Genomic DNA, 27,535 nt, shown 5'->3' on the forward strand with positions numbered 1-27,535 from the left:
GTAAAGTATATGGCCGCATTTTCAGGCCGGCAATGCCCTGTTTGGCCTATTCTGCAGACCCATGGCCGCATGAAACGGAAACGGCTGGGGGCCTTGGTGCGCGGCAGAAGACAAACCAAATACCTGGATTAAGCGCCTCCCAGACGACAAGAGTTGGCTGAAAACTTACTCTCAACGATGATGGCCCATTGTTGTTTGTGTCGAATTCACTTCGACGAGGCGTTCTCAGTAGGCTATGTAAAGCATGCAATGCGGGTAATACTCGAGCCAAATATTCTAGAAACTGAGCAGTGCAGGCTCCGGATATTCTTTTCCAATCTTGATTTCTCTATTGATATTCCATTGCAGGGATGCTGAGGGTAGCGGCCGATGATCCAAGTCGACACAGTGAGCATTCATAGACGAGAAACAAGGGCATCTGGAGAACGAAACCACTATTAGTATCTGAACGGAAGACGAGCCACTTACTCTTCAGGGCTGTAGCGGACCCTTGCAGAGAACCACGTCGAGTTTGGTCCCTGGCGGTCATTCTCTCTTCTGGCTGATTCTGAGAAAACACAACCAACAGAGGCACAACCAACAACCAACAACACGCCCCCTCCCAGCCCCATCCAGTGCTTGCATCCTGTGCCCGCTCATGAAACTGGCCATCGATCTACGCTAGGATAAGCCTTCCAGCCTGTAGTAGAGCAATCCGAGCCCAGCCCAGCCCAGTTCCACGCAGCTTGCTTCACTAAAGAATGCAAGACTCGGCAAGCCGTTGGACGGCGCTTTCAAGTGCCGGGAGTCACGCGCCAACCCGCTCTGAAAGTTCTATCCTCTTGACCATAGTTGCAAGCAACTACTGTATTTTCTGCCTGTGCGCCGCCAATTCCGAAAAGTGGCGTCTCGTCCTCCAATTTCCCTTCAAGAACACCATCTTGAGATGGAGAAAATACCAACCATGATCCTACATTCAGAGCACAGGCCCCATGAATCCTTGAGTTGGCTTATTTCAGTACCGTGATTCTCTCTTTTTAAAATCTGAAATTAAAGAGAAATATCCTGCTCCCAACGAGGGCATGAATCAACCCCTGGTCAGAAGAAACTAGAGACTTGTCATATATGTGGATAGACTCAGTTCCGTAAGGCCCTATATCTATAGAGGTCTAGACTTGATAGAGACAAAAGATCACGTTGCTGAGGCCATTGGTGTTAAGAATTGCATTGCAATTTTCAAGAGTCTTTGCCGAGTACTGTGATGTTTCTTGAATTTCAGGCCCTGGAAAACGATACCGTCACTGTAACTCCATGCTATATGCATAGAGACACAAGAGGAAAGATGTTTGAAATGATCAAACGGCCAGGAATTCTGGGTCCCCATCGCCAGCGACTGATATAGAGGCATGCCAGTAGGCCAACGTTCCAGGCCAACATGGAGCCAGTGCTACAGCGAGCTAGCAGCTGTCGGTGAAGCATATACATGAAGTAACTGGTAAGAGTTCCCTTCAAGTTGTACAAGGTAGTTGATTCGAGACTGTCTTGCTTTCCTCCGAGTAGGCCATGTGTTCGGCTTTCGCGGTAAGCATCAAGGAGGGGGCTGATATGGCAGTGGGCTGCGGTATGAGAAAATCCCACAAAAGTCCCTATACTCAGTTTTTTTGATATGAAGAAAAACATTCACTACAGGCTAGAAGCCATGATAGAACTTTGGGGTGAGTGTTTGTCCTAGTGCAGAGACGTCCGATAGCTGCGCACGTTTTGGCGCCTTTATAACACAAAGTTCAGGCAAATAAGCTCTAGCTATTCACGTAACGGCAAAGCCGACGACTAGCCTTAGGAGATTTGGTCTTCTTGGAGCACAGAACAGCAATGCTGCCAAGCCAAATAGAGCAAGCTGGAGACATGACAGTTGTGAGCTAGGACGTGGTCCATGTAAAGAACAATAGGTAGCCACAATCAGCTGCTCACTTGGCAGAGGTGCAAAGAATCCTATTGACACCCAAAAAAGGATGTCGGGTCTGCTTGTTGCGGGCGTATCCAAGCATTGCGGTTACAAGATGATGTATGAGAGCGCACGTACCCTGGCCGAGCAGAACAACATAAGTGCCATCGCAGCATAGAGGGGGATCGGACATCCCCTTGTTCTCGTTACTACGCAGCGCATGCCGCAGGTCTGCGCCGTGGGTGAGTGTATTGACGCTGAATGACATGCTCTGCAATTGACCGTGATGCAAACAAGTCGAGGCGTCGGGCCGTAGACATGCGCAATCAGGGCAAAAGATGGGTGCGGAACCCCACGAGATTGGCTTCTGACTTCTGACGAGGGTGTGTGTTTTGTTCCTCATTAACGATGATCGCCCGATAGATGATAAGATGAGATGGGTTGCTAAGCCAAGAAAAGAGGAGGGAGGGGTTTGGGGGCGTCGCCTTGTGCCTGTGCTGGCTACGGAAGGCAACGCTAAAATTCAGCCTAGCAACAAATCGAAAACGTCTTTCTGCCAGGGCTCAAGGCTTGAGCAATGAATGTCAAGCCTGGTATTGGCAAGGTGCACCCCAGCGAGAGCCATGTCACAGCGGGGAGGCCGCCATTCATTGCAGACGGACGGATATGTACGGCACCACACCTGTAATGGATGGTTGTCTCAACGCTGATGAACCGTATCATCACCTGCCTCTTCTGCTCGCAACGTACGAGCAACAAACACGTTATCTGGTCCCGAAAGTCTGGTACCGCCCACTCTGCATGAGCATGCGTGTGATTCGAAATATGACTGGGAGAAGGGGAGCGGGTCGGACAGAAATGCGACCCTATGGACCGACATATACGAACTTTTGAGTTGAAATATGAGACGTCAAAAACGCGGCTAAGCCTGCGAAAAAGGCGGAATACTCGCGGCAAACACTCCCATGCTCGTTAGAAACACCTTAGCAAACATGCCTCGGTAGTTTCGATATGCTTGGTGTGTTGTAAGTGGTAGGGGGCGATCATCTAACCTGACGCGACAAGAGCGCTTAGAGTGGACATTAACGAGTCAGATGCGCATCAAAAAAGCCGGTGAATCGAGCAATCTCCCGCAAAACTTTCCCATTCAGGCCAAAGTATATACGCGTTAAGAGTCCCGGCAGTTGGGTAAATGAGATGGAGAAGTTTGAAACCGGAAACAAAATCAAGAGTACCAGTGACACCCCGCTAGGACGGACATAACCAGACAAGGGGGCTCTTGATTCTTGAGAACCAAGAGCAAGAGGTCTTTGGCAAGACATGCCTGCTCGCTGAAATTCAACCGCATTCCATGGAACTGTAATCACGGGTAAGAGGCAAAGCCAATGCTGAAACCCACAAGGCCAAGCTTGATGAAACGGTGGAGCAGGGCGGAGCGTTTTCACTGCCTTGAAGCCCGCGATGCACTGTAGAAATTATTTTAGGCAGAATACCTCAGTGACCATACCATATAAACACATGGCGTGACAAGGCTGTGTTATCTTTGACACCCGCGACGTTACCTAGATCCGAGAATGGATCTGCAGGAACCCTCAAACCAAAACCCCAGATCTGGCGGCAGCGGCGTGCGATGGGGGCGATGTTGGCAGCTAAGTTAATTGCTAAGCGTTAATATCAGATGAGCTACCTATAGCGCACAAGCGAGGGAGACGATGCCCAGGGGCCTAAGCCGTCCAGGTCGGCACTTGGCTTGTGATAGACTGATAGCAAGTGAGCAATCCATATAAATGCTGGAAGTAACATCATGACATGGCACATGCAACCGATAGGAATCGGCAAGACTCCAATTGCGTATGCTGGAGTAGTATAAGGTTAGTCCAATCTCAGGCTATGTCTCTCAGCATCTCATAAAGAATCCGTCAAATCGTAGTCTAACTTTATGGGAAAAAGAAGAGAGGCAATGGAGCCTTTTGATTGGGATGTGGGGAAGGTTGCTCCCATTGCATCGCAGAATAGGAAAGAGAAAGGCCAACGAAAAATCGGTGAGTAAATCGGTGATGGATTGTCGGGACAAGAAGGCCGAACGAAGCTGGTGGAATGAAGAGGGTTTGATTGATTCTGATGGATGATGTGAGGTAGGAAATCAGAGGAGCAATCAATGTGCAAGGAGCAAGGAGGGGGGGCGTGCAGGGACCAGACACGGAAAGTCAGGCCCAGGGCAGCAGCGTTGAGTTGGCAGGACCTTCGCTTGCAGTCAAGCCGCTATCCAATGACAGCCAACCGCATGGTAAACGCGCGCGTACTCGCTATACCGCATTCAGCAAAGCGTGCGAGCCCGGAGCCTTCACCCATTGGCCCCAATTGCAATCATCAGGCATGAGCAAGGGCTGATCATCTGGGCCACCAATGGCAGCGCATTGTTCCCGCTATAAAACAAGGACCTGCCCTGCTCGGTTCATGCTTCTTTGGGAAGACGAGTAACCTAACAGGGATCGATGCCTGCTTAGCGTGATCCCGACAGTCTGGTAAGCTAAGCTTTTTAGCGTCATCACTAGCTTGCGGCACGGATTGCTGAATGGCCGGCAGCGGGGCCGTATTTCTGCACCAGGGCGGGCCACCCTCTAACTCCGATACCCCTGCCATCTCTCAAGCGCCGCGAGGCGCATGCCATGCCATGTTATGTTATGGGTTGCATATTGAGCAGGGCAAGTGGGTTTGAACTTGCTATTAGACAATTAGTCGTGTCTTCGTGGTCATTGCTCTCTGCCATTCTAGATACGCACAGTATGAATCGTGATGTGTAGACACTGCGTCAGTTGTGGTACCGTAGTGTATGTATGACCATGCCCAGCCAGCCTCGAAACTGAATCGAGTTGGAGCTGAGACTGATTGAGTCAGGTAACCGGGGTATTGTCGGCTTCTGAGTATCATAATCCCCGTTGCTTTTCTCCGTCCAAGACGAGCCCTGCAGTAGCTGAAAGATAATTAATTAAACAAGCTCATCTTAGTTGAAGCGAGCCCTCTGCACACATCTGTTTTCTGTCAATACATAATTAACTTGTCTGAACGTTGCTTGCTGATGCTGTGCAGCGGCGTCATTGCTCGGCTTTTGCTCAGGCCGGCTAGCATCCGCGGACCAGGGGAAGAGTCGACAAGGCACGACAGGACAAGCCACCTGTGGGGAACCATAAGGTAAACGGTTAGGTACTGTACCGTACCGTCCTGTAAAGTATGTATATACGTATAGTCAAAGCCTCTGATCAAGGTATCGCGGTAGAACGTCGTTAATTTATGACCCCCAGGGGGGGCACGAGGCGACCTTTTAAGGCTAACACTACCGTCCATTTTGCGGCGAGGTTCACATCTCAACGGCCTCTCGCTACACGCGGTCCTATCATGGTCCCAGGTAGCGCGCGTATAATATCAAGCTTGTTGTTGGTTATAGATTTCCTTCTTGTCGTTGCGCCAAGGGACACCTTAGCATCCAACCGACCGATATTACAGACCTGGAACTGTTTCATGGATGGTTAGTTGACTGACAGAATCTTCAGCATGTGCGCAAGCCATAAAATGTACATAGTGTAATGCAATGCAATGCTCCGCTCAATACTCTCTACCACCCACACATGACAATGACAATGACAAGGCAGGCAATCTGCCGGCGAGTGCCAAGCAAAGTGGTGGAGTCGCTGGGATCTGCCTAAGCTGTTGCAGGCATGGTCATTCTGTCTTCTGTCATGTCGTCTTTTTTGGGCCTTTTCGTCGCCCATCTCCGTTTCCGTCTCCGACGCCGTTCCGCTTTCGCTCTTGTCTTCGCTGCTTATTGACAAGGAAAACAAAATAGCTTCGAGGCTAAGAAGCAAAGCAGGAATAGGGTGAAATCCGTTCTGTACCTTTTTTCTTCTATGTCGGCTGAGCTATTTGGCTGTGCTGTGTTGGCCTGGCTTGGCCCGGCCAGGCCTCACCCAGCCCCAAATGCGCTCCCCCGGCAGACCCCTGCTCCCACTTTAGATCATCGCGTCTTTTCTTATTCTCTCATGTCTTGACTTTCTGTATTCCGCCCTCCTCCTCCACAAACATCCCAGTACCGTACGGGACGTCACTGGCGCACCACTTCTCTCAGAGCTGCCGATCCTCAGATCGATGGACGCCAAACGGCCCGCGCAGGATTATGAGTTCCCGCGTTCCTGTACCTGTATCTGTTCCTGCTGACAGCCCTTGTTGCTGTCCGTCATACATTGTTGTCGTCCCAGCTCTGATAACTTGGTCAGACAAACCCAAGATGGATTTGTCACTTGTTAACTCACTGACTCATGTCTACGAAGAAGGTGATGAGAAACTCATCAGAAGCACGGCTCATGGACAGCCTTCAGGTAGCGCAACCCGGTCCAGCTTCCCACCTTTCTGATTGTCTCTTCCCTCTTTACAGACAGACCAGACACAAAGGGTCCTTGGCCACTATTGTCCCCACCTTGCTGCGTTTCCTATCGCTCACATATTTTCTCTTTTGCGTACCTGGTCAGTGGTCGATGGCCCATGTTATCGTCTATTGTCAAGGTCTAGGTTTAGGCCCCAGGCCCCCGTTCTTTTCGTTCTCTTCGGGCATTACTGATTTCTCGTCCCCGTTAGCTCAGCCTGGCCTTTTAGTTTGGCAGAGACCTAATAACTGCTCTTCAGCTTGTCTCGCCTTTCCCTCTCGGGGCATCCGTCTCTCTTTTGGCTACCCGTGTCAACCCTCCGTTTCAGTGCGTACACGATTGACGGTGCAGCCATAGCTCATGATGTCTTTGACCTGACACAATATATCATAGTTGCGGTTCTGAATAGCCTCCTGTCTTGCTCTTCAATTTCGTGCTGTATTCCCCTCTGTCATTGTTGATCCAATGCAGACCTCACAGGTCGGCTCCGTGTGGGATGAGAATTGAGTCAAGTCGAGTTGAGTCGTAATCTCCTCACCACTTCCTAGACTGATAGCCAGAGATTGCCATTACATACTCTATCCAGACTGTCGGATAGAAGACTGCTCCAGACCGTATGCGAGGCGGTGGTCGTGTGAAGTGGGATTTGCCTGGTGGAAAAAGTTCCAAGCATCCCTGACTGACGAAAGAGTGACGGTCTGGTGAAATCGAGGAAGCGTCCGAAGAAACATCCGACTCTTTTCGGTGTTGTTTTCAATCCATTTCCCATCCCATCCCATCCTGTCGTCTCACACCCATAATGTACGCACTGAAGCTGGATGTGATGGATGGAGGGGATGGTAGAACACCCCCAAACAAACACCCCCGCCCCATATTCACTCGTTTTACAAGCCCACACCCATATTCACGCCAAAGTAAAAGCCAAATCCAACGCCACTCCCACTCTACACACACCCTTGAAGCCGCGATGGTCGCGATGATTCCCCTCCATCCTTTAAACCATACCAGTGTCATCTCCACGCGGGCATACCATGCACGTCCTCTGTTCTGCCATTAGTCTTCCTCTATTTCCAACCCGTTTCGTTCGCTGCTTTAGACTCCTCGGCGGCTATTGTTATGCACGACAGCTCCAGTACCTTGGCATGGCGGAGGATATTGAGCCCCGAGCCCTCACAGCTTGAGCCCTCCACTTCCTAGGTTCAAGGCAATGCCAGGCCGTACCCATACTGTACTTGGGGTTTGATCCCTCTGTTCGACACCCCTAGTCCTTCCCCCATTTGCCCCTGGCACCGAGGCCTGTCTCTGGCTCGTTCATATCTTCCCGGGCTTGCCAAAAGAACGGCTCTTCCAAAGGTCCTGGTACTTCGTTGCTGTTGTCCCTCAGGCTGACCTCCATGTACATCAAACCTACCTACACTCCAACGATCTGCACTCCACTGCTCTTCATCTCCAAACACCATTTATACAAAGCGGCCGGCCCGTCTATGACCCCACAAGGCTCTGTTTCCATTCAACTCACCCTTCCTGCCCTTGCACTCTCTTGGCCTCGATCTTTGACCCCCAGGTCTTCAAAAAGCGGCCGCGGCCAGAAAAGGCTGAATCGTCTTACACCTTGTTCTTCCATATCTGCCTCGCCAGGTCTTGATGCCTTCTTGAAGTTTCTTGTTCTCTGGTCATAAATGTGCCATTATCAGTCTCGGTTTGAATCTTGAACTTGCAGCCACAGCATCAACAGCTCCCCACCACTCACAGACGCAACCATTTCTGTCATTCAGCCCCGCCTATACCATAAACCAACCGATTTGGACTGCGATTGTCCAATCCCCCAACTTGATACCCACATGATCATGGTCGAGCAGCAGTATATTGCCCCAGGTCTAACCCAGCCGGATGGTCTTTCGGGAGCTCCCAGTTTACACGACTCAATTCCAACTGAGACTTCCCCTTACCACGATCTGACATCCTACTCATCTGTAAGTCGAACTTCGTCCGGAGTGGACGTGAACTTGGCAGAGTCTTTTAAAGCGCTGTTATAGATCCGAAGCTCTGGCCCCAATGGTCCTTTTGTAAAACTGACGCTTGTTCTTGCAGGTTTCTTCACCTTTCAACAGCATTTCTGGCCAGTGCGATCCAAATCTCTTAACCCCCATCTCAGTCGTGGGATCTCCTCCTTTGCACGGCGTGTCAAAAATTGCATCGCAATATCCTCCGCCTCCAAGCACACCTAATCAACACCCTAGCCCCCCTGGGAGTTCCAGAATGTATCATCAGCAGCAGCAGTGGGCAGGACAATTTGACGTTAATAGCCAATCCCCACAAGCGAGTTCGCCCATGACCTCTCAAGCCCCGGTCGCTGGAGGGGAATTCCTTCATGCCAATTATGTCCACGATGGACGTCGAACCCCCGGACCCCCAGAGCCCTATATGGGAGCCTTTGGTGTCTCAAATGGACCGGAACCACAACCTATGAGTAACCCTTATTACGTCAATATGGCGCCTCCTGTTGAGCACCAAGACCACATGATGATGAGGGACAACCATCATATTCCAATGGGCATGCATCATCGCGAAATGGCGCCTGCTCCTCTCCTGGCCGAGCATCATGCACCTCAGTACCGCCGAAGAAGTCCAGAAGATACAGGACTGCACGGATTACCTTCAGATGTTCCACGCTCCATGACTGGATCCCCTCGTCGAAAATCTGCCCTACACGCCCCTGGCCGCGTCAAAAAGCGCACAACCAAGAGGCCAGGAGCCTCTAGAAGTGCAGCTGCTGAAGAGCCTGTAGACGAGCACAAGAATTGCTTTGGAGAAGAGGTCCCACCAACACTCAAGAGTACCTGTCCCGATGAGGAGCGCTGCATATTCGAATCTCGTTGGGAGCACCGCAACCAAAAGGGTCAGGATATGTGGGAGAGCATCCAGAGCGACTATAAGAGTCGTTTCCAGAAGTGCCCCGGTAAGGAAATGCTTCAGATGAAATTCAAACGAGGACGATCCAAGTACATTGACTGGTTGACCAGAGATGTAAGTCATTCTGGTTTCAGAACTTGGAGAGCTTTGCTAACTGTTCTTAGGAGGACTTGCTTCGGGAGGCTTTCAAGATCGTCGAGAAAAATCGCTACCAGATGATTCTTGACACCTTCCACGAATTAGGGGGTTCCCGAAATATGCGATTGAACGCCAGCGACATAGAAGTCAAAGTCGTCAACGATCTAAAGCTTGAGGAGGGAATTTACATGGAGTCCTATGGGGATCTCAACATCAGAAGACGACGCAGATCGGTTCAACCAAGGAAGCGCACTGGACGCGGTGACGAACACGACGAGATGATGAGCGTTGGATCCCACAACACTCATGAAGATGAGGTTATTAACCAGGTGCATGGCCTTCCCAATATCAAGATGGAAGAAGATGGCCCTGGAGGCCACATGATGAGCGCACATATGTGGGACCAACAAATGAAGATGGAACCGGGAGCAATGCCACCACAAAACGATCGCATGCAACCCTTGATGAGGTTGAGCCCAACACAGACGATGTATGGAGGACGCAGAGGGTCGTGAAACGAAAACCCTTCTGACTTGTTTTCGGGAATGGCATTATAGACAACTTCATCTTCCCAACGAAGAGCCCCTCATTTTTTTGTATTTTCCATATAAGAGTCCCTCCATATACCCCAAGGAATTGTTCAAGATAGAGCTTCGTGAAGATCCCGGCATCTTTGCACAAGAAAGAATTCCGCGCCGTGCCACGTCTCCCCAATACTTTTGTAGAATGTATTTATGTCTTGTATGCTGCTGAAGATATTGCCAAGTTTGAGAGGTAATTGTGTGGGCGAGCGGGAAGTCAAGTGACTTGAGTGGCTTCACACAGAATCTGGGGTCAAACTTTTGAGACAATATCTGGTTGGGTACTCTTAAGATTGGCGATTTTGGAATTGGCAATATGGCGTGTTTCGCTGCCACGAAAGCAAGGGGGGAATGCGAAAGACCTGGAAAGACTGAGAAAGGGGGCGGAGCGTGAGTGAGACAACACATAGCTCGTATTGACAAACTTGGTCTTGTGTAGACCCGACAGTTTGGAAAATTGCGCTTCAAGTAAATTTGATTCTCGCTGTAACTTGCAGGTAACTGGGTTCAGGTTGGCAAGGATTCAGGGTGCCCTCGGAAGCCGGGAGGGTGTCGAGACAAGCTTGACGGGGCCCCCTTGAGCCTAAGCTAGTGGCCCCGTTAGCGGACACCCTCAACCTAGCCGCCAGGGATCCAGGTTTCTAGCCCCCCCGATGCAGATCACGCCGTTTGACAGTTCGGCAATGTCAAGCCTCAGACGAGACCAATAACTGGCTGATGGCCTGCCTTTGCTTGACCGCCGCAGTCGAAAATAGAATGGAAAATGGCAGTGAAATTATTGTAGAGTTGTATCTTGAGAGAATAGAAACCCAGGAGAGATTCTTCCCAAAAATGGCAGAAGTCAAACCACTCGGAGCTGTGACAGTAGAAGCAAGCGGGTCTTGAGGGAAGTATGTCAAGAATGGGAGGACGAAGCTCTCCATTTCAGAATGGGAAGGCTTGTCAAGGCAGCAAACCCCGATTTTTCAGCTGTTCTGATTCGATATTCCGACCTGCTAATTAAGGATATGGATGACCTGGCTCCTTGACAAGACTCTAGGGACTCAAAGAAACATGGTGAGGGTACTTCCACGTTTCCATTGTTGGAAGGACCAGCGATTGTTCAGCATGACACTCCAGCAGATTATATTGCACTCTGAAAAAGAGCCGAGTAAGAACTTAGCAGTGGTTGAACTGCGCTGTGGCAGTAGAACAACACAATGTCGTTGAGTTGCAATAGGAAGCTCTGTAAATTGCTGTTTCTGGGTTCTTACTTGAACAGTAGAGTCATGCCGTAGGGACTGCATGGTGGAGACGGAACTTTGCAGCAGTGTTGCCAGACTAGAAGCAAGGTAATTTGAGAGAGAATGCAGCTGAATGTTCATGTCGGACTTCGCTCTCATCGCATCTCCAGGGTCTTTGGCTTGCTATAGTAACCAGATATAGCTTAGGTCAAGACTCAGCGGAAACGAAGATCCCGATGACGCGCTAGGAGTTACTAGCAGTCCGCGTGGCTTGCTGTTAACAATGAATCTATCCTGTAGCAGAGGATCCTCAAAGGAACTCAAGTGGGGACTGATCTGATTCTGTTTCCCTTAGCACAGACAGGACAGGCGTATGTTTCGATCCCTAGGCGCCTTGAGTATTGAGGGCCAGAAAGTTCACCAGCGAGTGATCACGGACGAAGGGGGCCAACGCCAGCCAAACCGCGCTTGGGATTCTATTGCGCGTGATAGTGTGATGAGAGATGACGATTTGATGACTCGAAACGCGTTTAACGTTTATCGCCTGAGCAGTTCAAGGCATAACCAACGTTGAGTTACAGCCAGCGCTTCAGACGGCTGGCCGATTGCCGCTTGACGCTTCAATATGGTTAGATCAACAGTGACGTTCATCCAAGGGACCCTCCCTGTTCTCGCCTTAGCGCCAGGGATGTGACGTGCTGGCACACATGAGGTGTTCTCATCGTGACCTCTTATCTTGGCATAAACTTGTGTGGGCTTCGCGTATTTTGGTTGTATTTAGTGAGATTAAGTCTTCGGAGAAGGCGTCGAAACAAAGGAGTCAAGAGGGGTAAAGATGTGAACATATGGAAACTAGTGCTGAGAGAGAGTTTTCTGCTTATGAATGATGCTGTTGGCTCGTCGTTACCTTAGTGCTTGTGTTGCATTGAGGTTCAGGGTGACGAATGATAAGGAAGGTGATCTTGATGACTGATAGATAGGAAGGGACGAGGCTACCATGATCAAATTGAGTATGAAAATGTAAGCAATGTTTACATGCATGCACGGAAGGGAAGCAAAGATAATCTGTTATGAGATTAGAATTGTAAAGAATAAGTAACCTCCAGGTCTGTCGAAGCTCTCAAGACATTTGACTTCGCGGGGACTTGGTTTTGGAAAGAACCTACATTAACCACGGCATCTGATTGGACCGCAGTTCGCAAACCGCCACAAACCGCCACAACACCCAAGCCACATGTGGCGCAAGGATGACAGGAAACAACTGTCACCACGAATTCGTGAGGGTTTCATTTCTTCCAGACTATCAAATCGCGACGCCAAGCGTCTGTCGCGCGTCGTTTTCAAGGCATTTCGTATGTTAACTGTATGGTTTACAGTTGGTTTCGCTGTTCTTAGGCTTCCCTCGATGAGCCCAGTAGCTCTCGAGCGCCATTTTCCCTTGGCCAATGTCTCGGAGGCCTAGGCATTGGCTATCTGAGCCAGGAGGCATGATGTTATTGGTCTGGGTGCAGCTCTTGATCTGGGCCTCACTATCATGGACGGCTCAAGCAATGCGGCAGGACCACCTTGTGCGGTTGCGCCAACAAACAGTTGATATGTTCTATCATGGCTTTGGCAACTACATGAAACATGCATTTCCTGAGGATGAGGTTTGTCTGGTGCCGCAGCTGATCAACGCTCAAAGCTGACTGTCTTTTTTTCTACAGCTTCGACCTTTGACGTGCTCGCCCCTGACCCGAGATCGAGAAAATCCCGCCCATATCGGCCTGAACGATGCCCTGGGAAATTACTCCCTTACACTTATTGATAGTCTATCGACACTTGCGATCCTCGCTGGAGGACCCGAAGATGCGTCGGGGACAGGGTCGAAAGCTCTGAGTGATTTCCAAGATGGAATAGCGGATTTTGTGCGATACTATGGCGATGGACGACCAGGTGTTTCGGGCCAGGGCATTCGAGCGACTGGGTTTGACCTCGACAGCAAGGTTCAGGTTTTTGAGACCGTAATACGTGGACTGGGTGGCCTTCTCAGTGCGCATCTTTTTGCCATAGGGGAGCTGCCTATCAGCGGGTATACTGTGCAGCCAGCCTGGGCGACCCAGGCCGATGACCCCCTTGAACTTGCGCCTATAACATGGCCGAATGGTTTCAAATACGATGGCCAACTTTTAAGGCTGGCCCTCGATCTTGGACAAAGACTTCTCCCAGCCTTTTACACAGACACCGGCATTCCATATCCTCGAGTCAATCTTCGACATGGGATTCCTTTCTACACAAACTCGCCCCTCTTTCGTCACATGGAGGGCAAACCTGAGGCTGCTTCGGGGGAGATCACCGAGACTTGCAGTGCCGGCGCTGGAAGTCTTACCCTAGAGTTCACAGTTCTCAGTCGTCTATCAGGAGACGTTCGATTCGAGCAAGCGGCCAAGAGGGCTTTTTGGGCAGTCTGGGGACGAAGGAGTGAAATTGGACTCGTCGGTAACGGTCTGGACGCAGAGGGTGGGCAGTGGATAGGGCCACACGCCGGAATTGGTGCCGGTATGGATAGTTTCTTCGAATATGCTTTGAAGAGCCATATCCTGCTTTCAGGACACGGCATGCCCAACAAATCAACCACTAGCCGACAGAGCAGCACTGAGTGGCTCGATCCCAACGTCCTCCACCCTCCTCTGCCCACTGAGCTACAGACCTCTGAGGCGTTCTTGGATGCATGGCATCAGGCACACGCCTCTGTCAAGCGGTATTTGTACACTGACAGAAGTCATTACCCCTACTACTCGAATAATCATCGCACAACTGGGCAACCATATACTATGTGGATTGATAGCTTGGGTGCCTTCTATCCTGGTCTCTTAGCTATGGCTGGCGAAGTCGATGAAGCCGTAGAGGCAAATCTTGTTTATACTGCTCTCTGGACGCGGTATGCTGCTTTGCCTGAGCGATGGTCTGTCCGCGAAAACACCGTTGATCAGGGGCTCGGTTGGTGGCCAGGCCGTCCCGAGTTCATAGAGTCAACATATTATATATACCGTGCCACACAAGACCCATGGTACTTGCATGTCGGAGAGATGGTTCTTAGAGACATTGAGCGACGATGTCGTGCTCCATGTGGATGGGCTGGTCTTCAAGATGTCAGAACAGGAGAGCTCTCTGACCGCATGGAGAGCTTCTTCCTTGGTGAAACAACAAAGTACATGTACCTCCTCTTCGACCCAGACCATGCTCTCAACAAGGTCGATGCTGCGTTTGTCTTTTCCACAGAGGGTCACCCCCTTATTATACCCAATCGCAGCCGTCAGAAGCCGACTCGGCGGCACTCATTATCGAAACGAGTCGCAACCAAGAACGACACAATTGATGAGGGATTCACGCATTCATGCCCGGTACCTATAGTTCCAGGTCTTTCCGGTTCAGCTACGGCTGCCCGTCCTGACCTTTTCAGTGTCGCACTATTCGTCGACTTGCACAATACTCCCAATGTCCACGGACCCCTTGAAGCCGTAGAAGTCTTCGATCGAAAGAAAGGGCATGTAACGAGATATAGAGCTAAAACCAATCACACAATGTTTCCATGGACGTTACCGCCAACGATGCTGCCACAAGATGGCGTGTGTGCCGCACCCGTCGAGCGCGTCATGACATGGATAGAGTTTCCACCCGGTGACACGGCAAGCTCGCTTGTGTCTCGTTTCGGAACATCTCTCGTGTGGTACAGCCACAACGGACCAACGGTCCGCAACCTTGATGGCATGCGGCTTCAATTGGAACAGCAGAAGGGCGGCAAGGTTGCAGATCGATCATGGAGAATTACACACGCCGCAAGTAGAGAGCTTGGTCGTCACGAGAGTGTCTTCTTTCATGCAGAGCATGTGAGATCTTACAAAGACGATGCATTTACTTGTATTCGACGAAAGGATATCGTTGAGATTGACCTTCTCCTCGATACACTAGAGAAGTCGAATGCCAGTGCCCCGGCACCCGCCCAGGGCGTCAATGTATCCAGTGAGATTCTTCCGAGCCATGCGGCTCTTCCTTCGGAATCACTTCTCAAGTCGCTTCTCCGTGCCGTGAGCTCCGTCTTTGAACCCGCATATACCGATCTCCCGGAGACGGAGACGGATGGTCCCGGCCCCACTATCCTCCGTTGGACGGCTTACACATCTACCGGCCCCGGCGCTTTTCCTCTGCCGCCCATTATCGACACGCCGATGGTCGGGTCACCCAGCTACAACTCCCGCAAGCCCATCGCCAACTTTCCATGGAAAACCGTCTTCCTCGGTGGTGAAGCATGTGGTGCCCCCTTGCCCGAGTCATCGTCTCGCCAACATCAGATAATTGTCATTCGTCGCGGCGGCTGCTCTTTCAGCGAAAAGTTAGAGCGCATACCTAGCTTTCCAGCATCGCCACATACACTACAACTTGTGATTGTCATTGACGATGGCGATGATTCAGAAGAAGGCCCTGATGATATCGTTCGCCCCCTGCTAACTACGGCGCAAGTGACGCCCCGAGGCATGGGGCGGCTCAACGGTGTGCCTCTCGTTCTCATGCGTGGAGCCAAGGGTGATTATGAACGTTTCGGTGAGGCTAAGGGCGTGGGCATGCGGCGCAAGTACGTGGTGGAGAGTCAAGGGATGTTGATAGAGAACGCCATTGTCTTATAACGAACGCATAGAGTTCATATGCATGTCTCGGAGTTATTTTGGTGGCTTTTATCGTCATTTTTGTATATTGCTGTTTTTGATAGCGTACGATACCTTCAGGCTTCGAGGGAAACAGAGGTAGATGTCTCTTTGTATGATACGCTTAACAATCAAAGCCTTGCCTGTAAGCTCAACCTGAGACTTACAAACCTGGCCTACTCATAATCTCGAGAATCATAATCCTAGCTGTAGGTGGTATGATACTCTAGCAAGACACGTAATTATTGTCTCATGATGGCAAAGCAGCCAGAAGATGGGCAGACAAAACTGACATTTATGATTATTAGTTTGCGATCTTTCTTTATATGGCTATATCAAGGTAACCTCCAAAACCCCATTCTATGTGCGCGAACCCGAAAAGACTTTTGCTGTTGTTGAGTCGTGAAAAAGCCATCCACAAAACGCCAACCAATATAGATCTCACTTAGTAAAATAAGTGAATTGCTGTAAAATTTGGTCACTACCGCCGCCAACACTTCAAAAACATAGAGCAGAAACAGACTCTCCAGGTCTAACAAAAATTCTCACAAATGCGCCGCGATGAGGCACACCACAAGTCGATCTATGGCCCGGCATCGCTTTATCGCTGGAAGTGGGATCGAAAATAGAGGAAGCCTGGCATCAGCCGCTTAAGCATCTTCAAGAAGAATCTTGACAGGAGCAGTGCCGAGCTTCTCTTGGCCGTTTAGACCAGGGATCTCAAGAATAAACAAGTATCCAATGACCTCGCCCTTGAGCTGCTGGACGAGTTCAGCTGCAGCCTTTGCAGAACCACCTGATGATTCATGTCAGTTAAGGTCCTATACGCCTCATGCATACTGCTTTGCAGGCAGATTTACTCACCCGTAGCAATGATGTCGTCCACAATGAGGACCTTCTGGCCCTCACGGACGGCGTCTTCCTGCATCTGGAACAGATCCTTGCCGTACTCTTTCACGTACTCAGCGGTAGCACAAGGTCCAGGGAGCTTGCCCTGCTTGCGGACAGCAGCAAAGGAAACACCGAGACGGAGCGCAAGACCAGGGCCGAAGAGAAAGCCACGGGCGTCAAGGCCTACGATAACATCAGGCTTGGTGGGGAAAGCCTCGGCGATCTGAAGTTCGAGAGCATCGACAAGGGTGGCATGGGCGGTTGGGTCGGCGAACAGAGGCATAATATCGACAAAGTTGATACCCGGGATGGGGAAGTCGGGGAAGCTTCGCAGCGACTTGCGCAGGCTTATCTTTGCACCGGAGAGTTCGGAGGAACCGGCGGCGGAGGAGGAGGGCTGTCGTCCCGAGGCATCTTGGCTAGCGACAGCGGTAGACGTGGTGTTGTTTATCGCTGAGGATGAGTTGGTAGAGGGGAGGGGTTCTTGAGCGCTCATTGTGGAGGGAAGAAGAGGGAGGAGAGAGAGAGAGAGGGAAGAGGCAGGGTAGAAGAAGGGGTGGGAGGGTCGGTAAAAAGAAGGAAGGAATAAGGGGAGAAGGAGAAAAGAGACGAGGGATACAGGGCAAGGCAAGTCGGGAAAGGGTGAGCGGAGGCAGTTGCCAGGCACAAGCACTCGAGTGGTTTTTTCCTGGTAGGCACCTCAGGTAAGGAAGGTAGTCGGTGGTCAAGCCGCGTCGGAAGAAGTAGTTACAGTGGTTTAGTGGTAGACGGAAAGAGAGTACGAACGAGGTACGTGCTCCGTCTACGAGAGTTACTTGGCTGATTTAGTATCTGACGGGCAAAACAGTGAGAGGCAGGTACAAGCACAATGGAAGAGTCCAAGGTAATTTTGTTTTGGCTGTGAACCTACCTGCCTACCTACCTACCTAGGACAGGGCTGCCGAGAAAGACGGCGGCGGATGCGCACCATCAATTTCAGTGGCATTGACGATGAGGAAGGAGGGGTGCAACCTAGGCATGCCGCAGGCGTGCGAGGTCTTAGTGGGGGAATGGAGGGCAGGTACGATTGAACGATTGGGAGCGAGGGGGAGGGGAACCCGACAGGGTCCCATTGATTTGGAAGCCTTCCAAGGGGTGCAAATGGAAAATGCAAGGTGGGGGAGGGGAAAATTTTATTAACTTTTTTTTTTCCCTTTCCGAAACTCTCTCAGCGATGGCAGCGATGGATCTCAGCAAAAATTCTGGCCGCTGAGTCGGATACAGAAGCCTTTTGGTGATCAATGCCCAGCGCCAGCGCCCAGGACCCAGCCCAGGGGGCCAAGAAAACTTGGAACAGATGACAAAAAAGACGAAATAGGGCTAGTATTATCTAGTAGGCCTAAAGATTGGTTAATTCTGGCACCTCAGCTTAAGGTCAGAAGTTTTCTTGCTCTATGGGCCCCAGCAGTGCCTAACATGGAGTTAATTGTGGGGGGGGCTCAGATCTGTGGATGGATGTCTGTGACGTGATATCCACCCGTTGCTATCTGTGATAATCGGCACCTCGACTTAGGGGTTGGTTTGTCGGATTGATGTGATAATTGTAAGCATCTCACCAAGCAGGGACAGACGAACAAGTAGACATGGATAGAGTGAGATTTTGGGAGCAGGAGCTGGTTTCCATCGTCATCAACCATGGACAAGCAAGCGGTCAAGCGGGCTTTTTCGGTGTCCAAGCTCCAGGTCAGATATCAACGATTCAAGGTATTAGACTACATGACTCAACAAGCACCAATGGTGCAATTGGATATCGACAAGCAGCCATGTCCGAATGGAGAATGCAAATCATACCAGGCAGCATTGTTTCGAGGAAGTAAGTTCTTGTGTGTTTGCAGCTTGTTCCAGTACGCGCAATCACGTCTGTCGTATAGAATGATAAATAGGTAGCATGAGTAGTACCCCGCCAGCCAGTTGTATCATCATGAAACATTCGTTAGTACCTAGGTATGTATGTCCCGTTGACATAATGGTACAGTACCGCAACGATTGCATGAGAATTCTGATATGCAAAACGCCATTTTCTTACAAACAAATAATGCATACTCCTCGGTTTGCATGCATGATTGCAGTATCAATGTAGCATCAATGCAGTATTAGATGCTAATCGACAACTCGAACCCTTGATCGACACTCTTATTGGATGGTCATCTTTTGTACCTCTATGAGTCAACTTGCCAAATCAGCCTTCATCTTTACGCTGCCGAGCGAACACGAATCTCTGTCGTGATGCGATTCACGAGCGTTTGCCAGCAAGAACTGAGTGACTGGAGTACGATATGTATGTTTTCCACGCGTCTCTTTGTTGCAGACAAAGAGTCTCGGTATCATCAGCTGCGACAAATCGACAAACACAAAAGCTCCGCCGTTGTGTGTTCTGTACATGTCATGGATGCCAGCCAGGTCGTACCATTCAAGTACTTTTTTTACTCAATGGCGGGACCAAGTCCAACTCAATATTAACCGCCACACAATGGACCCCGTTGAATGATGGTTGGTCTGTATTGTTCCTTGTACATCAAATATGTACATTGTTCTTGCTTGCTCGTTGTAAGCATCATGAATACGAGTTTGGCTGTACAAGATCAATATAGTTGTGCCAGGTATTTCTATCAAGTTCCATGCCTTATGCACGCTCACTCGATTGCCTTGATCCATTGTCGTCCCTTGATCCTTTATCCTTGATTGAACAAGACCCTAGCATCCAATTAATTATCTTACCCCAGTATCGGGCCTGCTGCGAGCCTAGCGTCCATTGGAGGGCGCGCTAGAATTCTTCGCTCCAAGCTTACTTCACTGCCTTACCTCCCGCTACCGCATTTCATACCGCCAGCCTCGGATGGACGGGCAATGGCTCCAGATAGAATTTGGCCCAATGCAAACTATGAGCATCCCCGTGGTTTCAGGTCATGCCCTCGGAGCGGCTTCAAGGGAATCTCAACTTCAATTGGGTCTTATATGCGCTGCTGGGTTTATTCCGGCATCCATCTACAGCCACCCGGACATTCACGGGTAGGAAACCCCAGTTAATAACATGACAGCTGAGGCTCGCTATGAAACGAGTCTTTTGACGGAACCTGAAGGAAAGAGACTGAGATACAGTACACCTGTGGAAGCAAAGTCACGTAAGCCCAGCGGAGCTTCGGCCAGCCTTGAGAGTTAACTTTGTGTTGCACATTCTAGACAGGCCCGTATTACCTCCAAGTTGTTTTTCTAGGTCCAGGTTCCCGCAAACGAAATGGATCCTTGCCGTATATTGGCATACATAGTATGAGGTGTTGATTACAGCTTTATACAAGCTCTTTAGGTCTGAACCTAGCATCATCCTCGCTGAACGTACCTCCAAGATGATTCTATAACAAACAATCGAGGCAGATTCAGCCTATTTCTGTTTTAGGAGGGATGAATACTAATGTGGAGGGAGGTTGTTCAACGAACTGCCTCTTTAGGCAATTCTCTCGAACAAAGGATCGAAGCAGCGGCAAGGTTACCGTCGATGGGTGTCTCTGGACACCCTTTCTTCTTCAACTGGTCTAAGGTAGTTTCTTAGTGGCTGCCATGCTTACTCCCGCTTCCATTTGGTGGACAACCCTCAAGGCCGAAGACGAAGCAGCTGTAGCCTGTCCGGGCTGTCATGTCTAACACAAATGTCTCCATGATACGATGTTATCTCAGTACTAAGTTAGTCCATCGTTTTAACCATATCAACCATCACACCACTACCTAGTAATCAGTTCGCTGGAAGTTCTCCAAGGTACATCCGAGAACCACTGTTTCTCGTAGTGATACGTTCCGGAAGCTGTATCATGGAGGTTTCGAAGTTGGCAATTCTACCCGCTTGATTTAACATGCATAACAATGTACGGATACCCAACATACGATCCATGAACGAGTTCCTCCAGAGAAACTTTTAGCTACAACTTATCCACTTGCTCCGCTCAAGTACCGTTGTTCCACTGTGTTTCCGTGGTCAAGACCGGAGGCGGCGCCATAAACCCATGCCAGCCATCGTCCCATAGCGCCTCCAAATGCATGGCTCATGAGAGCTTTGTTTCGCTCATGATCCGTCTCTGGCCGATGATAATCTGTGGAGAAGTATACATATGTATGACAAAAGAATAAGGGCCATGGAGTCTTATTATCTTTTGATCGCATGACTTCTCATTCATGGCGTTCTTAAATGGCCAAACCCGTGTTTCTTAGCAACCCTCTATCAAGCTCTCCCCACGCCCATTCGCTCTTTGTATGTAGCTGTGCCATTCACATTGCTACGCAACGACATCAAGTTTCCTTGCATGGGTTCATATCTACATTGTACCTTAGGCAGACGTTGTTGCATAAGAGGGTCTCGCGACACATGCTATTGTTCTTGTTAAATAAGACGATATCGCAATTCTGCTCCGGTATTCGAACATGACAGAGAGCATCTCGATGAGTCCATTGCGGCCAAACCGAGGGCATTCTAGGCCGGGCTTACTGGCTCGGGTTCGTCAGGCTCCCGAACGACGTTATATCATGCCGAGATAACACAAGTTCAAGGCCTATCAAGGGTTGAAAGACGCTGATCTCGTCTTTATTGCACGACCGAGACCCCGTCTGCCTTTTCAATCATGACTGATCGGTTGCTATCTCTCTCATGCCGATTGTAATGCAACCCCACAGGCCCTGATAGCTGAGACCGTTTCTGTGCCCAATATGGATTCTTGCTGCTGAGGATGAGGCACACTATACGCACTCAGACCAGGCAGATGTCTATCTTGTCAAGCGTAGGTACTACACGACACTACGCTACACCCGCATAAGATAGGACATGGTCCTTTTTTAGCCGGCGACCCATCGAAATAGGACGCATCTTGAGCTCTCTGGCGACATGTAAGACGGTTGAGGATTACCGCTTCAGCTCGCTGCAAGTCACTATCGCGAATCACGAGCTTGTGCCCGACACCACACCAAGCCATTTCAAACCACACCAGCCAGCGCATGTGTTGCGCTGCGATCTCTTCCTTCAGCCCTGATCCCGGCCACCAGGTTCGTTTCCTGAAAAACATGCAGCAATCTTCTGCGTCTTTAATGTAATGCGATGCCATGCGATGTAATGTAATGCGATGCGATGTTCGGCTGCATTCGTGCCGCCCTCTGCATCGACCTGCCTGCCTGCTTTGCTTCTTGTGTCTCTTCTCTTCTCTTCTCTTCTCTTCTCTCTTGACCGTTCCGGAATACATTGCCTTATCGGTATCGCGCAACCATCTGGCGTTGTCTTTGTGGTTGTAGTAGTTCCTTTTTATATGCTGTGCCTCATGCTTCCCCAGCTCTCCACCCAATGTCTTGCATATCCTCCCCTCCAGCATTCGCTGACCGGCTGCCCCTTCATCGCCGCGTCATCAGTTCTCCTTCCTCTGCCATATTGACCGGTTGTTGATATTATTTGAATATCGTACACCGCCGTTTGTTGTACTCATTCACCGAAGAAAAGACTGGCTGGGGCTTGCATTAGCCGCAGGTGCGCGTTTCTGTGTTGGCGCCCTTACGGGCCGCTCGGCGCGAGATTTTGATACAAGCGTCTCCATCTTTCTTGATGGACGATGTCGCCATGGATGGATGTTGATAGAACTGGGTCCGTCGCACCAGTACAACTGTTGTGCAGGCACCAACATAAGCACACAGCCAATCTGAGCTACTCCTTTCGAGACAATACGAGCGATCGGTTTGGGGACAGCCCGACTGCGAGTCAGGCAATTCAAGAGCTGCTGCATCCCGTAGCTACTACAGAGCACATCATGGCCTTTGTTTTGAAAGACAGCAGGCAGTAAGGTAGGCAAGTAACTATCTCAATCTTCAGCATGGGGTTTCAAAAGGGCCACTCTACGGAAGCTGCACCGACCCAATCATGACCCAGGTTTGCTTCTGCCAGATAAACTTTATGAAACACAGGGCACGGGAAATGGTTATTTGAACTCCGTCGCCCAATCATTGTCAGCCTGTAAGTCCTGAAACCATATGGCTGCATAGAAAAGTCGACCTAACGATCTGGAATGGTCGCTATCTCGGTCCACTTCAGAAAGTTACAACTCGGAATTGCTATTAACGGCAATGACTAACGTGTCGGCATACAGTATGTGGTATCTAATGCGTTGTAACAAAGATGAAACGTATCAAAACTCTCTAGAAACGTTCTAATGGGTATCGACTTGGATCAAGAGCACAACTTCCCCAGTCCAAGGCCATCGCAAAGTATGCAAAGAAGTCGCTCCTGTGAAAGACAGCTCAAGACAACGGCTCACAGATTAATAGTGACAAAAACAGAAAAAAGCAAAGCAGAGGCCAAACATCCCAACTCATGTCCATTGAGCGGGTGTGAGTGTCGATGGGTGCACCATCTGAATAGCCGCACCTCTCGGCGACCTTTCTCGGGCCGTTCCGACCCTCTCACTCATCAATCCTTATGAAAAATAGCCCCTGGATTATCGGTCCTCACTCACACCAGACCACAGTAGATCCTTTCTCCACTCATTGAAACTGTAGTCGGATGATGGAAAATAGCATGTTCTGCAGCACGTGCAGCATGACTGCCACACAGGTTGGCATCAACTCTGGCCAGACAGCCAAGTCCAGCTTCCCCTCCAAGCCGACATCAATTTGGAAGAATAGTCGGATGAGTCCCCGCACGGCGAGACTCGCTACCAACTCACACGCCCACGTTACCGATGAGGCGTAGAAAGTGAGACCAAAATTGTAGTCCTCTCCCTCCGTATCGAAAGCGAAATATGGGTAAACGTCTTTGTTGGCTCCGAAGTGCAGTACTAGAATACTTCCAAGGAATGCAACCATTGAGACGTTTTCGGCAAGAAAGCGGATGAAGACATTGCGGGTCTGGAGCTTTTGGTATGAACCAAAGCTTTGCGAGTTCAGCCCAAGAATTGTCAAGAGCTTGTGCACAAAGGAGGTCATCATGATGGGTGTGATGACAACCAGGCCTGTTGATGACAAGATCTGGAGGGTTATGAATTGTTGTGGTGAACGCAGTCGTGCATATAGCGCACGAACGTACATCTGGTAGGTCAACATGAAGTATCTGGCTGTGGTGTCAGCAGTGGAAACAACAGTATTTGCATCGATCGAGGCTTACAGTTTAAAGATCCAGCTCAAAGGATAACTTCCAACACGCTCACCCTCTCGAATTCCTAGCACCCAGCCGCTTAGCGCGTCCAGGAGGTGCACCGTTGCTACCCAGCCATAGACATACACTACTGTCTCCAAGTTATTGTGCGGTAAGGTTCGGAGGTAAATCTCTGCGTATGCCTCTCCGATCACGTATGCCATGAGGCCAATAAACAGAGCAACGCAGAACCATAAGAATCGTACAAAGCTTGCTGGCAACCACAGTCGGCGCATCCTAACGCCCTGTGGCCTCAGCTCGGGTTCAACTTGAGTTGCGTCGGCGTCGAATAGATCAGCCGTGACATTCCGACGCCGGCGGTCCCTACCGTTGAACGTGTCTGGCTCTCCGGTCCACCAGGATGTGGTAAAGATGCGTTGAGTTTCTGATAGCGAGTGACGAAGCCCGATGTGCCGCTCGTTAGTCGTGAGAATGATAAAGGCGATCGTGACAGGCAAGGCCATGATGATGAAGGTCCATGAAATCCATGCTGTGTTGTGTACGAGCAAATAACGCGCCCTGTCATTGTAGTACATGGGTATGGGGACGGCAATGGACAAGATGGCGATGAGTGAGACGGTAAGCGGGAAACCCAGAGATTGGGGCCACCAGTTGAGGCTGTAAAGGTTGAACACCTTTGTGATCCATATAAGAGCAGTAAGGTTGTAGAAACCATAGTAGACGAATAGAAAGAACCAAAAGTTGACCTGGACTCGAGCAGCTCCGTGACCAGGCGTCTTAGATCCGTCGGGGAGTCTATCCTCGTCCCCATCACCGATATGGTCGTCGGGAATTCTATACTGAGGAAAAGGTATAGAACACCACGCCACAGCCTGTTCTTGAGTCAGTTGGTTCTTTGTAGTTTCATGGGAGCTCCAGCACATACCAACAAGGCCGGCATCAACACCAAAAATGCATACCGACTCCACCACTTATCAACGACCCTCTTCACCGCCGACTGTCTCGGATCAACCCAAATATCCAACACCCATCGTTGCCAAAGACGCTGCCACAAGCTCCTATCATCCTCAAGGTCATAATCACTGTCCGTATCGTCATCATCTGCAGGAAAAGCACCGTATCCAAGTATATGCACGCTGCCTCTGTTGTCTGCGGTATTCGAGAAGAGGCCAAGTTGACTGCGCCTTCGAGATACCACGCCAGGACGCGGAGGAACAGCGCGGAAGCGGCCTAGGAGAGGGGCCGAGTCGTTGGGTCGGACGTGCGACTCGGTGCCCTGCGTGAACTGGAAGAAGCTGGGCATGGGATGAAGGGAGGGAGTCGGTGTAATCGAGTTGTGATATCGGGCTACATTGAAAGGCTTCGATTATATATTATGGCGTATTCTGTATAGTAAGTCGATGGATTGCGTCTCGAGTTCTCCAAGGCGCGGTAATTGGATTCGTCGAGTATTAGAAGAATGATTATGGTGAAATGTCGGTATCGTGAATTTGGAAGTTGGTGTTGTTTTGTCCAAGCATTAGATTGGGCTGATGTTGGTCCGTATCTCGGCTGACAATGGTAGGAATAGAACAGGGGTCCAAGTTTCCATCTCCCCTGCTATGATGCGCTACCCGTGTTAGTGGCCATTTCAGGGTCCCTTCAGGTCTTTTTAAAGAACTTGGGGTGGACTTTCAGCTCAGATTCTCTTTCATAAAATCCATATCTTTTTATATCTTTTCATCAAGTGACTCCTTAATCAAGAGTTTCCTTTGCTTTCCTAGCGCATAAGTCTACGTTTCCGAGGGCTTCGAGGCAGTAAATGCAGTCAAGGGTAGCAACGACTACTACACCCTTTATCGGTGGCACTATGAGTGGGAGAACTGGGTAGTGAGAAATGGAAGCAAGTAGAACAACAACGCCTTCGCTGCGCTTGATATTACAAAATATAGCTATCCATACATGTTCATTAACGCCGCAGATCAACGCCTCCCATAACCCCTCACTCTGAGGTTGTGCTCAGACTCTCCACGAACGATTCATCATCCTCCTGCTCATCTACAAGCACACCCCCAGTAATATCATCTGAGAAAGCCACCGTCTTGGCCGAGGCATGCTTTGTAGACGGCTCAAGCAAGTCACCACTCCAAGGCTTGCATTCTTTGACATGCTCACCGCAACGCAGACAGGTCCAGCCCTCGCCCTCTTCTCTCTCCAATCGAGTGGCCAAGCAGACGAAACAGTATACACACCCACAAGGTATTGTCTCATATGGGTTGGTTATGTCTGTCTGGGCTGAGCCAATAACACCAGTGGATGCTGCTACTGCCATCACTTCGTTCTCAGAAGTTGCCGTATTCTGGTCCTGGTAGCAAATTGCGCATGTTCTTTCAGGGAGGAACGCGTATTCACCATTGGCCTTGCCCTCTTCCTGAGGCCCCGTTCTGATAATGTCTTTTGTTTTCCGCCATGTCCTGGTCAGCCAGCGTCGCCATCGCTGGATGCCAATTAGGGGTAGTACGAAAAGCAAAAACTCGGTGAAGGCATGCCAAACAAGCTGCCTGTTGAGATACTCGAATGAGACCTCTCTGCTTACTTGGCTTGTGGGTGGCGCAAGTCTCATTCTGAGAATTCTATCGAGGAGGGTTCGGTACCGTCCATGCAATAAGAAGACTAGAAATGAGACACATGCCGCTGCCGAGTGAACAGTTGAGAGGGCAGATGTCAATTTCGATAGTCGCTTTACTCGGGGACTTGGCTCGTCGTAACCATCGTCATGCTCCAGAAGCCAGTCCTCCCATCTCGTCCAAGCATAGTTTCCAAATACTGTGACAAGTCCATAGAGTGATTTCTGCACCTTTGAGGGTGCTTTGAGTATAAGCCCATCGTTTCTGGCGTCAGTATATTTGAGGTTTTGGAGAGCCGCTCCGTATGTGGCATCGTGGTCCCAGACAGTGAGCTTGAAAAGCACCGCCCTCAGAACCAACATAATCTCGGCTGACCAGTCATCATGCAGATGCCCTCCACCAAAATATTTGAGACCCTCGCAAACCTGGTCCTTGAGAATGTCCAAGAGCTCTACATCGAGCAGTTCGGCATCGACTTGTCCTACTCGAAATGCAGGGCGCGTGCCCTCCCTTGTCGACACAGCATCCCACGCAGATCCTATGCGATTCAGGGGGTAAGGTAAGCGCTCGAGGTTGGCTCTAGGTCGAGAAGATTGCCGCTGTGCAGCGATGCGAGCAGCAGCTTCGGCCTCACGGGTTTGGCGACGCGCAGCGACGCGGCGTTGGGCTTGGACGAAGCTCGAGTCGGTCATTTGACCTGGCGCATGCACATGAGGATGAGGGCGTTGGTTGAGTTTCGGGTATTTGATTGGGAGTCTATCGGTCGATTTGGTGGTGGGTTGATCCGGTTACAGCTGGGTAGAGCGAGCATTCGTTTGTTGCAGGTGATAAAAGCAAAAAGGAAGCACGCAGTTCATTCAGCTCGTCTCGGCGCATCGCATTGGATCTCATCTGGGGATTGTGCGGGCCCATGCTAAAATCCCCCCATGACGCCAGGGCCGGGGTTGTTGAGCAGAAGCCGAGCCGAGGTGTTACAGTGCCTAGGCCTTATCGGCTACTTACCATA

At 50.2% G+C, this 27,535-nt stretch overlaps 6 protein-coding genes across 6 annotated transcripts; 2 read left to right on the forward strand and 4 right to left on the reverse strand.

Annotated features, from left to right (window-relative positions):
• Positions 1–6,043: 6,043 nt before the first annotated feature.
• On the reverse strand, positions 6,044–6,284 carry FMAN_01563 (uncharacterized protein; the record flags this gene model as incomplete). The annotated part of the gene is made up of 2 exons (XM_041820367.1): positions 6,044–6,179; positions 6,232–6,284. The coding sequence occupies 2 exons, from the start codon at positions 6,282–6,284 to the stop codon at positions 6,044–6,046; spliced, it is 189 nt and encodes a 62-aa protein (XP_041676904.1).
• A 1,905-nt stretch (positions 6,285–8,189) lies between these two features.
• On the forward strand, positions 8,190–9,908 carry FMAN_01564 (uncharacterized protein; the record flags this gene model as incomplete). Its single annotated transcript, XM_041820379.1, has 3 exons — positions 8,190–8,315; positions 8,434–9,369; positions 9,420–9,908. The coding sequence occupies 3 exons, from the start codon at positions 8,190–8,192 to the stop codon at positions 9,906–9,908; spliced, it is 1,551 nt and encodes a 516-aa protein (XP_041676905.1).
• Positions 9,909–12,642: 2,734 nt separating this feature from the next.
• FMAN_01565 (putative glycosyl hydrolase) lies at positions 12,643–15,861 on the forward strand (the record flags this gene model as incomplete). The annotated part of the gene is made up of 2 exons (XM_041820390.1): positions 12,643–12,846; positions 12,904–15,861. The coding sequence occupies 2 exons, from the start codon at positions 12,643–12,645 to the stop codon at positions 15,859–15,861; spliced, it is 3,162 nt and encodes a 1,053-aa protein (XP_041676906.1).
• A 668-nt stretch (positions 15,862–16,529) lies between these two features.
• On the reverse strand, positions 16,530–17,266 carry FMAN_01566 (putative APT1-adenine phosphoribosyltransferase; the record flags this gene model as incomplete). Its single annotated transcript, XM_041820401.1, has 2 exons — positions 16,530–16,675; positions 16,744–17,266. 2 exons carry the CDS (start codon positions 17,264–17,266, stop codon positions 16,530–16,532), a joined length of 669 nt encoding a protein of 222 aa, XP_041676907.1.
• A 6,047-nt stretch (positions 17,267–23,313) lies between these two features.
• Positions 23,314–25,226, reverse strand: FMAN_01567 (uncharacterized protein; the record flags this gene model as incomplete). The annotated part of the gene is made up of 3 exons (XM_041820412.1): positions 23,314–23,878; positions 23,933–24,795; positions 24,849–25,226. The coding sequence occupies 3 exons, from the start codon at positions 25,224–25,226 to the stop codon at positions 23,314–23,316; spliced, it is 1,806 nt and encodes a 601-aa protein (XP_041676908.1).
• A 678-nt stretch (positions 25,227–25,904) lies between these two features.
• Positions 25,905–27,221, reverse strand: FMAN_01568 (putative peroxisome assembly protein; the record flags this gene model as incomplete). Its single annotated transcript, XM_041820423.1, has 1 exon — positions 25,905–27,221. One exon carries the CDS (start codon positions 27,219–27,221, stop codon positions 25,905–25,907), a length of 1,317 nt encoding a protein of 438 aa, XP_041676909.1.
• Positions 27,222–27,535: the final 314 nt, after the last annotated feature.

Source organism: Fusarium mangiferae (genome assembly GCF_900044065.1).
Source record: "Fusarium mangiferae strain MRC7560 genome assembly, contig: FMAN_scaffold001, whole genome shotgun sequence".
Classification (NCBI taxonomy): domain Eukaryota; kingdom Fungi; phylum Ascomycota; class Sordariomycetes; order Hypocreales; family Nectriaceae; genus Fusarium; species Fusarium mangiferae.